This window comes from Sorex araneus, chromosome 11 (assembly GCF_027595985.1).
Source record: "Sorex araneus isolate mSorAra2 chromosome 11, mSorAra2.pri, whole genome shotgun sequence".
NCBI classification, from domain to species: Eukaryota; Metazoa; Chordata; class Mammalia; order Eulipotyphla; family Soricidae; genus Sorex; species Sorex araneus.
In genome coordinates this window covers 711,940-722,563 of record NC_073312.1, presented here as the reverse complement: position 1 = coordinate 722,563, position 10,624 = coordinate 711,940, and the positions used below count along the sequence as shown (strand labels likewise).

General features: G+C 67.0%; 1 protein-coding gene across 1 annotated transcript; it reads right to left on the bottom strand.

Annotated features, from left to right (window-relative positions):
• Positions 1-1,300: 1,300 nt before the first annotated feature.
• ADAM8 (ADAM metallopeptidase domain 8) lies at positions 1,301-10,547 on the bottom strand. Its single transcript, XM_055119246.1, has 24 exons — positions 10,422-10,547; positions 9,566-9,669; positions 9,000-9,076; positions 8,854-8,932; positions 8,710-8,786; positions 8,395-8,578; positions 8,110-8,172; positions 7,976-8,044; positions 7,649-7,815; positions 7,462-7,543; positions 7,165-7,313; positions 6,905-7,082; positions 6,611-6,700; positions 6,187-6,376; positions 6,028-6,109; positions 5,783-5,945; positions 5,624-5,701; positions 5,158-5,242; positions 4,870-4,957; positions 4,350-4,536; positions 3,571-3,636; positions 3,337-3,387; positions 2,107-2,169; positions 1,301-1,902 (listed from the first exon to the last, which is right to left on the bottom strand). Exons 1-24 carry the CDS (start codon positions 10,465-10,467, stop codon positions 1,852-1,854), a joined length of 2,469 nt encoding a protein of 822 aa, XP_054975221.1. The 5' UTR covers positions 10,468-10,547; the 3' UTR covers positions 1,301-1,851.
• Between the last annotated feature and the right edge of the window lie 77 nt (positions 10,548-10,624).

Genomic DNA, 10,624 nt, shown 5'->3' with positions numbered 1-10,624 from the left:
GGCTTGGGCAGGGCAGGCCCCCCTGTGACCCAGTGGCCACCCTGCTGGGGACAGACATGAGGCCCCAGGGAAAGGCTCAGAGGATGGGCTTGTGGGCAGCGGCGACAGCCCAGGAGGGTGGGGGGGGGCTGCCCTCTGCAGCCTTGTGGGGAGGACACGGGCACAGCTGCTTCCTGAAAGGTGCGGGAGCACCAGCCCCAGGCTCTGCAGGAAAGCAGGACACGGGGCTTTCCAGAGAGCCTCAGGTGCTGCCCACGGGCCCGGAGGGGCCTGGACAGGCCACACTCTCCACACCAGAGGGGTCTGCACACTACAGTATGGCAGGGGGCGTCCGAGTCCCCCATGACTCATCAGCCGCAGCCCTGGAGGGTCCTGGGTCCTGCAAAGATGGTCAAGCGGTGCAGGGGCTAGTGGGGCCGGGGAGGGAGGAGGGGCAGTGGCAAGTGGGGGCGGGGCAGAGGGCCTCAAGGCCAGGCCAGGTAGGGCAGGGCCTGGGGCAGCATCCTGGCCCTGGCTATTGGGGATCAGTTTGTGCGCACTTAGCCGGCCTCCCTCCCTCAGGAGCAGGTCCAGGGGTGACCGCGGGACACCTGTGGTGTGGGCGGTTCCTCAGGGACAGCACTGCACTCTACTTTCTCCCGCAGGGCACACAGGACAAGCCCCAGGCGTGTCAGCCACCACCCTGCGAAAGAGATGTAGCTTGTGAAAGACTTTCCTGCTGCGCCCCGACCCCCACGGCTCCCACGATGCTGGCGGGAGCTTGGTGGCTGCCTGTGCGCTCCCAGGTCACCCCAGGTCACTGCTGTCGCTACCTGCCCCGGCCCGCTGCTCAGGATGCCCCAGTTGCTGAGCTCTGTGTTGCAGTGGACACACAGCTGTGCAGGTCCACCAGCTGCGCGTGGAAGTGCTTCCCAGTCAGTCTCCCCAGCGGCACCGTGGGTGGGGCAGGGAGACTGCTGATTGGCCACTGGGATGGCTGGAGGCCGTCCCCGCCCGGCCCGCCTCCCCGCTGTCGCTGAAGTCCCGGTGAGGCTGGGCAGCCACGCGAGGGCAGAGGTGGTGCGGCTGGGTGTTGCAGGCAGTGAGCAGCACCGCAGACGCCCGGAGGCCATAGCAGGGTCAGCTGCCTGTCCGGCAGAATGTTTCATCTAGGCCTTGACCAAGCGCAGCAGAGAAACAGGCGCCCCGCCCTTCCTGCACCTGGTAAGAATCTATGCTGGCCAGTACTCTATAGGTGATTTAATAGGAAAGCACAAGATTTCGACTACCAAAGCCTTCGGCTCTGCTGGTCCTCGGGAGGCCTGGCCCTGCGGGTTCCAGAGGGCCAGACAAGAACGACCCCTCCAGGGATGAGCTCGGCACGAACAGACATGGACTTCTCTCCCTGCTGCTGCTCTGAAGTCCTCGGGGCAGGGTCACTTAGCAGAGAAACCCAAGCCTCACACGCCAGGTATGAGCTCTGTCACCAGAGGCACAGAACCAGCCCGCGCTGCTTCTTAAATCTCACGGGACAGACACTAAGCGCGGGAGGAGCTGTAGGGGTGGGGGCACCGGGCCTGAGGGGACCGCTGGGTAGCCCTGTGGGGCTGAGAGGACAGGGAGGGCAGCCTGCCCTGGTGACTGGAGCCACCAAGGGTGTGGAGGGAGTGTGCAAGCTGCAGTGTCCTCCAGGCAGCACAGGAAGTTTTGCTGGGGGGTGGGGAGGGCTGCTGAACCTTGGCTCAGCCTGAGACTTGAGCCCAGAGGCTTCTGGGAACTTGCTCTGCAGGACACACGAGGGCCAGGGCCTTCACAGCGGCAGAGGAACATGCAGCGTCCACGTGCTCAGCCAGCCCTGGGGGGCTCAGGCTCTCACCTCCGCAGGGCTGGGGGTTTCAGAGCCACCTTCGCCCCCACGGCTCCCTAGGAGGGAGAGGAGTCAAAGCTGATGGCTGTCTGCTGCAGAGAAAACACTCACCGGCCCCTGGAGAGCCTGTGTGGACACGCAGGCACCCCTGAGCCCCCACCACACGGACGGAGCAGGACACGCCCAGGACAGTCCACAGCCTCTGGCTGCGGATGGGCCCGAGCGAGACTGCCCTGTGGCCGAGGCTATGCGGCACTCACCTGAGCGCCTACAGCTGCCGGCTTCATCGGGGGCACCGGGGGTGGGGCGGTGGGCTTCACGACCTGGGGATGCCAGCACAGATGAGAGCCCCGCCTCCTGGGCCTGCCCTCTGTTGCAGCAGGGGCTGCTGCTTGTTTCTGGGCTGCCCTGGGGCCCTGACACGCTGCAGCCCCTTCGCAGCTGGGCTCTGTTTGGTTTTGCTTTTTGGGTCACACCCAGGGGTCACTCCTGGTGGTGCTCGAGGGACCATATGAGATGCCGGGGATTGAACTGGGGGGATCGAACCCACGTGCAAAGCAAATGCCCTGGCCGTTGTACTGTTGCTCCGGTCCCTCCTTTAAAGCTGTTTTTACAGTTGTTCAGGACCCATAATCCATCCCAAGTGAAAATGTAAAGAGGGAGAGGAGCGTTTTCAGCAAGTCACCCCAGGATGGGCAGTGTGGGGCGCACACGTGAGGCGGAGGGGCTGGGTGAGACTGGAGCAGGCTGCGTCTCAAGCACCTCGGGACTGGTCACCCAGAGAAGCATGTGACAGGAGGGGGCCTGCCGCTACGCGGGATAGGGTACTGCTGCCACCCCCCACCGGAGGAGGCAACCAGGCCCAGGCCCAGCGCAGAACGCTTGGACCCTTCAGTCAGCCCCATGTCCCAGACATGGAGTCCAAGGGAGGCTGACAGGGATCTATGGCCGCAGTGCCCCTCACAGCCATGGTCACAGGGTCGATGGGTTTCCTGGGAAAACCCAAAGCTGGGAGCCATGATGGAGGACTGGGCACGGTGCAGAGGAGCTTACCTGGACAAGCCCCTTGGCATACATTTTCGAGACCCTGCCTAACCCCACCCACTGATGTCCCGGGTGCTCATTTGGCTCAGCCTGCAGGAAGTGTAGCTGGCCTTGGCTGGCATGGGCACTCTAGGTGTCCCTGGATGCAGCAAGGGCACACTTCTCCCCTGCTCAGGTGAGCCTCTCCCCTGCTCAAGTGTGCCCCTCCCCTGCTCAGGTGAGCCTCTCCCCTGCTCAGATGTGCCTCTCACCTGCTCAAGTGTGCCCCTCCCCTGCTTAGGTGAGCCTCTCCCCTGCTCAGTTGTGCTCCTCACCTGCTCAGGTGTGCCCCTCCCCTGCTCCCCTGCTCAGGTGAGCCTCTCCCCTGCTCAGGTGAGACCCTCCCCTGCTTAGGCGTGCCCCTCCCCTGCTCAGGCGTGTCCCTCCCCTGCTCAGGTGCTTCTCACCTGCTTAGGCTTCAGCTGTGGCAGCGGCTTTGTGGGAGGTGCAGGTCTGAGCTGGGGGAGGAGGAGAGGTCAGGGAGCCCAAGCCCAGCTCGGCCCATGTCCACTGTGGGCCTGGGCGGCTCCTCTGGGGGTCCTGGCCCATGGCACACAGAGGGGCCCCACCAACCCTCCCCCCACAGGTGGATGCCCTCCTGACGCCTGCTGCTCTCATCTCCAGCCTCTGCTGCTGCTTACCTGGCCTGGGGCCTGCCTTGTGTACACAGGAACCACATGGGGAGGGCCGGGCAGGGGAGCTGGAGGCTGCAGAAGGGCGGGGAGGGTGTAGGGCTGCATGTTTGGAAAGGCTGAATCAGGGCTGCCCTCACCCTCAGGCTGGATACCAGAGGTCCTGCGTCTCCGGAGGAGGAAAAGTGAAGCTCTGTGTGCATGTGTGCCCGCAGCTACCCATGTACACGAATGTGTGTGCCCTCATGTGCATTCATGTATACATCCATGCATCTGTGTGTGCATGTGTCTATGGACATCCCTGTGTGAACGTGTGTATGTAAGTGTGCAGGTGTGCATCCACATGCATGCACTCCTGCCCCCACACAACTATGCATCCATGCGTCCATACGCATCTGTGTGCACACACATCCACCTCTATGGGCAAATGCATCTTTACACACGTCTATGTGCACTGTTCAGATGTGTAAACACATGCACCCAGGTGTGTGGACGTGTGTGTGCGCGCGCATGTGGCTCAGGGGCGCTCTAAGCCTAGGATGTGGATGCTGGTACGTGGACGCGTCGGTGTCCTGGCCAAGGTGCAGATGGCCACGCTGGACTTGGGCCTACACACAAGTCCAAGCTCCAGCTCACGCCAGCGCCACCACGCTCAAGTGGCCAGGCACAGCCTGGTGTGCCTCACCCGGCAGGCGCTGGGGCCGCGGGCCGTGCCCTGTGTGAGGGGACATGTCTGGGAACCGCCTTCCAGCTCTGAGAATCCAACCCAGGAGAGAAGTCAGACTTACAGCGGGCGGAGGCCGCTTAGGCGTGACCGCAGCAGCCGTGGCCCTGGGGGGCTGCATGGAGTGGGTGGGAGAGACCAGCTCTGGGAGGCCCACAGAGCAGGGTGGAGGCCTCTCCTCTGCCGGCGCGCTGCCCCCTTCGTGAAACAGAGGATTGGAGAGCCCCACAGCCGTCTTGGACGCTGAGCCCCTAGGGGAGATTGTGCTGAGATGACAGAGTCCTGGTCCCTGAAGCCAGGACACTCCACCAGCAGCTGCAGCCCACACATCACACAGGGCTAGTGCGGGGCCACACAAGGACAGGGGAGGCACATGGAGGCCACGGGGAGGTTCCCACATGGCCAGCAGGGGACCAACGTCCCCACGGGCTCAGAGCACAGATGCCCACCTGGTAGGGGGACCTGCAGCTGGCCACAGGCAGCTTCTCAGGCCAAACTGTGCCAAGTGCCAGGTCACTGCTATGTATGTGCCAGTGGCTCTACGGGACAGTCCCCTGCAGACACTGCCCCTGCTCAGTGCCTACCTTCTCCGGAGGAAGAAGACCACACCTGCCAGTCCCAGCGCCAGAACCGCCAGCAGGACCCCGGCCACCAGCACACCACTGCGGGACGCTGCAGGCACAGAAGCCCCCAGCAGGGGGCTTGGAGGGTCCTTCCAGGGCACAGCCCGGGCCTGTGCCCCCCAGGCCCCACTGACCCCTGACTGATGGGGTTGGGGGCCTGAGGCTGTGCCCCCAGGCCCTCTGATCCCACTGGATGGTGGAGTGGGGCTTTGTGCCTGGACACCCCCCAAGCTGCCCCCAGGAACCCACCTGCCTGTGCGCCTGGCAGCAGCTGAGCACAGTACGGCGGGGCCCAGCCGGGGCTGCAGTGGCACTGCTGCTTGTGGTTGCACACCTGCGGGTGACACAGGACAGGCGTGGGAGAGCAGGACACCAGGCCTGCAGCTCAGCTCACCCATGCAGACATGGTATCACATACATGTGCGCATCTGATACACACGTGCACATGCCACACTTACAGAAACACACAAGACAGATGCTCGCCCGTACACTGATACATGAACACATATGAATACAGTGCATGCACGAACACAAGAGACGTCTGTAGTCGTTCTTAGTTTTTGTCTTGCTTTTTGGGCCACACCCAGCGAGCCCGTACTATTGCTCTGCCCCTGCAGCCCCGTTCTTGCACTTCCTGGGAACCAGCGCCTGCGCCACCGCACCCGCCCCTGCAGGCCCTTCGCGCCTCCTCCCGCCCCGCCCCGCCGGCCCCTACCCCGTGTCCGCTGCACTTGGCTGAGCAGTTCCCGGAGCCGTAGACGCGGAGGTCCTCGCAGCGGCCGTTCCAGCACACCTGGGAGAGGGCTCAGCCAAGCTCGGGCCCCGCCAGCGCCCCACCCCGCCGCCCTCGCCAGGCGCCAGGCCGCGCACTCACCATGCCCGGGCCACAGCGCGTGCCCTGGGGCACCGGCAGGTAGGCCCAGCCGTCCTCCCCGCGCAGCGCCTGGCAGGTGCCCGAGGCCAGGGTGAGCGTGCAGGACGTGAGCGCAGGGGGCATCTGGCCGCCCGTGCAGAACAGGACCCCGCACTTGCCGGCACTAGGACGGACGGACGGGCCGCGGTGTGGGTCCCCGCCGGGCCCACCCGCGGCCCCCGCCCCGAGCCCGGGCTCGCGCTCACCCTCCTGCACGCGGGGACGCGGGGCTCCTGCAGTCCGGCGAGAGGGTGTAGCTGAAGCACGTGTCCACGGCCGCGCGGGCACCTGCGGGCAGCGCGGTCAGCCCGGCCCGCCCGGCCCGGCCCGCCCGGCCCGGCCCCGCGACCACCGGGGCGCCTCACCTGGCCCCCACAGGGCCCGGCACGTCCCGTCCAGCGACGGGCAGGCGCCGGCGTAGCAGTGGCCCCCCGGGCAGGGCGTGCCGTTCTCCCGGAAGGCGTCCTCGGGGCACTCGGGCCGCTGGCCGTCGCAGTGCTCCTCCAGGTCACACGGGTCCTTCGCGGCCCGGCATGGCACCCCGGGTGCCTTCACCTGGCCAGAGAGCAGCACTCCTACCCTGCAGCCCTCCAGGCCCTCCTGCAGGCCCAGCAGTGGCGCGGGGTGCGGGAGGGGCGCGACGGCGGGCGGGGCTGCAGCGCGCTGTGGGCGGGGCCTGGGGCGAGGGGCCGGGCCATGGCATGCTGTGGGCGGGGCCTGGGGCGAGGGGCGGGACTACGATACCCTGTGGGCGGGGCCTGGGCGAGGGGCGGGGCGCGGACGGCTCACCTGGCAGTCCTGGCAGCAGGCGCCCTGCCCGCACTGTGCTCCAGGGACGAGCTGGCAGGTGGAAGAGTTGCAGCAGGGGTTCAGGCAGTCCTGCGGGGACATGGTCCTGCTGTGGCTGTCTAGCCATGGGGGAGGGACGCATGCAGGGGCCCGCACAGGGCTTCAGAGCTGCTCGGGGACTCCTGTCTCCATCCCACAAGAGGCCGAGGTGGAAAACCTCCCCAGGGTCAGGAGTGTGGCTCTGGGCATGGCAGGTGGGCAGGACCGGGTCAGAACGGGCCCTGTGCTATGTACCTGGGGTGGGCCGCAGTCACACTGCTCTCCCTTCTCCACGAACCCGTTTCCACACACGGGACCGCTCACCAGCCAGGTGACATTGGGCGCATTGTGCAGGCAGGCTGCACCCTGTTTCCCCACAAAGGTCTCCAGGTCGGCCTGGCTGCAGTGGCTGAACATCCTGGGGTAGCTGGAGCTGTGGAACCCGGTGTTAGGGAGTTTGCGTCCCTGGGCGCAGGCTGTGCCGTGCCCGGCTGGTGGGCCTGCCCTGGCCTCACCTGATGCTGGCCGCCATGACGCAGCTGCGGTCCCCCGCCTCGGGGCAGTAGCAGCCAGGCACATTGTCATCGTGGTCCAGACCCAGGTTGTGGCCCATCTCGTGGGCCATGGTGCATGCCACACCCACGGGGTTCTGGTGGTGGTGGTCCTGCGGGAAAACCTCGCTCCAGGCTCATGCCCTGCCCCTCTCCTGCCACCCGCCGAGGGACGCAGCTCACGTTCCCCACAGGCTTATCCCAGCCAGCCTGCATAAGGCCCATCAATGCCAGGCCCTCACTGGACACCACCGTACACACCTGGTTCACAGCCCCCGAGTCCCTGGAACACATAGTGGCCACCTTGGCCAGCCCCACAGTGCTGCCAGTGAAGTCCAGGGCCCTGCAAGTGAGCAGCACGTGGGTGCAGGGCGCGCCTCTCCCACCCCACCGTGCAGTGCCCCCGCCCAGGAGACTCTCCCCCACTCCCGCCCACGTGACCACACACGTGATGAGCTGCACGTTGTCATACAGGTGCCGCCTGGGCAGGCCCTGCCACCAGGCCAGGAAGTTGTTGAGCGTGACGTCAGGGTTGGGGCTGACTTGGATCTTGTCCCCGCTGTTCCACACCTCCAGCCCCACCAGGACCACGCGCATGTGGAGCTTCTGGTAAAGCTGTGGGGGCAGGAGCCACTCAGGCTCTAGGACACTGGCCAGCCAGCGGCCCCTCACCTGGAAGGGGACCTGCCCGGTGCTCCCAGCATCCCCGCCGGGCGCTGGCGGGAGTGGCCCCAGCTGCCGAGGGCCGGAAGCCACTGTGGGGGACAGCACCCACCTTGTCCACGTGGTTCACTACCTCCAGAACGCGGCTGCGCACAGCCTCCCTGCTGCCCAGCAGCTGGAACTGAGAATGGGGACCCTCAGGGGTCTGGGGCGCCCACCGTCCACCCCCATGGGCCCACGTGGTACCTCTCTGAAGTCAGTGACCACATACAGCTCCACGTAGCGGGTTTCTCGGGCCGGTGGCCAGTGCTAGGAGCGATGTGGTGAAGTGGGTTAGGCGAAGCGTCATACTGACCGTTCCCTCCTCCCCTCCCGGGTCCTGGAGCTGGCGCCCCCCCCCCCGCCCAGGTGCCCAGGTGCCCAGGTGCGTGCCCTCCCAGGGACAACGCCCTCACTCAGCTGCATAGAGGGTGCACGGGCTGAATGGCTGTGCCAGGACAGAGGGTGTGGCTGCTCGGGGGCACCCCTCACCCGGGGCCTGAGGGCGGCTGAGGTCCGAGGCCCAAGGACATGGGCCAGGCTGGAGTGGTTGACCCCGCAGGTCCTGGCCGTCTGCTGTAGCTGGGTCTCCTGGTACAGCGCATGTGGTCCCTCCTCACTGGCGCCGTCCAGAGGCTCGATCAGATGCATGGCTGGGCCCACCAGGAAGAAGCCCCTGTGGGCAGGAGAGCTGAGTCAGGCCTGTCGGGTGGGTCGGCACCCAGTCCCCAGCCCCAGCCCTCAGCACACACGTTTGCTCCCTAGGCAGTCGGGAGCCGTGGGGCCTCTGCCTCCGCCGGTGCCCACCTGAGGCCGGCGCAGGTGCTGAGGCTGGCGGCCGACTCAGGGTGACCCTCCACGTGTCCCTGGTAGAAGCAGTGGTCCTGCGGGAAGAGGCGATGAGGGTCCCTCCTGCCACTCCCGGGCCCTGCCCTGAAGGCCCTCACCTACCTGCGGCTGCAGCTGCTCAGTCACCTGGGAACCGTTGGCGGCTGCGTAGGTCTCTGTGTAGCCGGACGCCACCAGGTCCCTGGGGGAGACTTAGTACAGGGCCTGCCCGCCCCCAGGAGCCCGGGGCTGGAGGGCCCTCTGCTCACCTGTTCTTCCGCAGGTGCAGGGTGAAGGTGTGTCCTGGGGCCCCAAGGACGTAGCTCACTCTCTCTGAGTGGGGGGCCTAGGCAGGGGGTGGGGACCATGTGGGCACACCCTCTCCCCTGCCCGGGGTCAGTCTGGAGTCCCTGAGGACCCCAGGCCCTGCTCCTCAGGGTGCTCCTTCCTCTGCACCTGGAACTGCCCTGTGGGCCACGCATGCCCAGACAGGCCTTGCAGGGCAGGGCGGCTCACCGTCCATGCACGCACAGACGGCAGGCACAGGCACACACCCCAGGGCTCAGGAAGGACCTCAGGTGGGCCGGCCCCTCCAACCCCGGCCCAGACCCAGCCCGGGGAATCCCAGCACAGAAGCCCCAAGGCCGGCGTCAGGAGGACTGTCATCGGGCGGCTGCTAGTGTGAGCTGGCCCTCCGGAGCCCATCGGGAGTGTCAGGGCTGTGTCCCGGGGGTGCAGTGGCACCGGGAGGGGCCGGCCCTGGGGTGGAGCGCCCCTCTCCTGGTCACCCGGCTGTGCTTCCAGTCCTGGGAGCACAGGTCCAACACCCGCTTACCGTGAGGGAGGGGAGGGCTCTGCGCAGGCGGGGTCCTGGCAGGCGCTGGGGCCGCACCACCACGTAGGGCTGCTCCGGAGGTAGCGGGGTGCCGGGACTGACCTCTGTGGGAGAGGGTGGGGCTGAGAGCCTTCCGGCACCCACTCAGTGCTCACCAGCCACGTGGGGGCTCTGAATCTGTCTCTAGGCCTGCCTAGAGAGGCCAGACCCTCCTCTGGGGCAGGGGTGGGGGGGGGTGGGGGAGGGGGGACGCGACACATCCCTTCTAGTCTCAGGGGGAGGGTGGGGGAGGGAAGAGCCAGGGAAGCTGTCCCCTCCCCACACCCCGGCCCTGCTCCTGGCCCTCAATCCCTGCCAGGCTGGGATCTGGTGGAGCCGCCCCCTGCCCCGCCCCACCCCCATCCCCGCAGACCTCAACCCCCAACCCAGGCTCAGGAAACGCCGCCCGGGTCAGCCCTCAGTTCCCCTTTGAAGGTTCCCGTCTCCCTCCCCCACCCCAAGCAACCACCTCGAAGAGCCGAAGAGCCGTGGGTGAGTTGAGACCAGGGCCAGCCCCAGAGCACTACCCAGAGGCAGGGGCCAGCCCCGGTGGTGCCCTGGCCGCGTGGACGCGCTGCCTGGAGGCTGGGGCCAGCCCTGGTGCCCCTACCCCGACCGTGTGGGCGTGCTGAACAGAGGCGGGGCCAGCCCCAATCCCCTCGCCGCGTGGACGCCTCACCTAGAGGCAGGGGCCAGCCCCAGTGTCCTGACCCTGGCCGCGTGGACGGTGCTGCCCAGAGATTAGGGCCAGCTCCAATGCCCCCCCCCACCGTGTGGCACTGCCTGGAGACCCCACCTCAGGGACGGCCACACTCACCGAGCAGCCAGAGCCCCCAGAGCAGCCAGAGCCCGAGGCCCGGCATGGTGGGGACCCGGAAGCTGGAGGTAGGGGTTCAAGGGTCTGCGGGCAGGGCCTGGGGTCCCGACGGGCGTCCTGGGGCGGACTGTGGTGGCTGAGGTGCAGCTGCGGCTCCCCTGGGGCAGCTCTTTCCGGGACACGCCCCAGTGTCTGGCCTCAGG

Bases quoted from the DNA above. Each gene is read 5' to 3' on its own strand.
- ADAM8 (XM_055119246.1), bottom strand. From the start codon at position 10,467: ATGCCGGGCCTCGGGCTCTGGCTGCTCTGGGGGCTCTGGCTGCTCG. The intron at 7,544-7,648 runs GTGTGTGGTCAC...GCTCACTTGCAG, and splicing joins GACAACGTGCAGCTCATCAC to GGCCCTGGACTTCACTGGCA. The intron at 6,701-6,904 runs GTACATAGCACA...ATGTCCCCGCAG, and splicing joins GTGACTGCGGCCCACCCCAG to GACTGCCTGAACCCCTGCTG.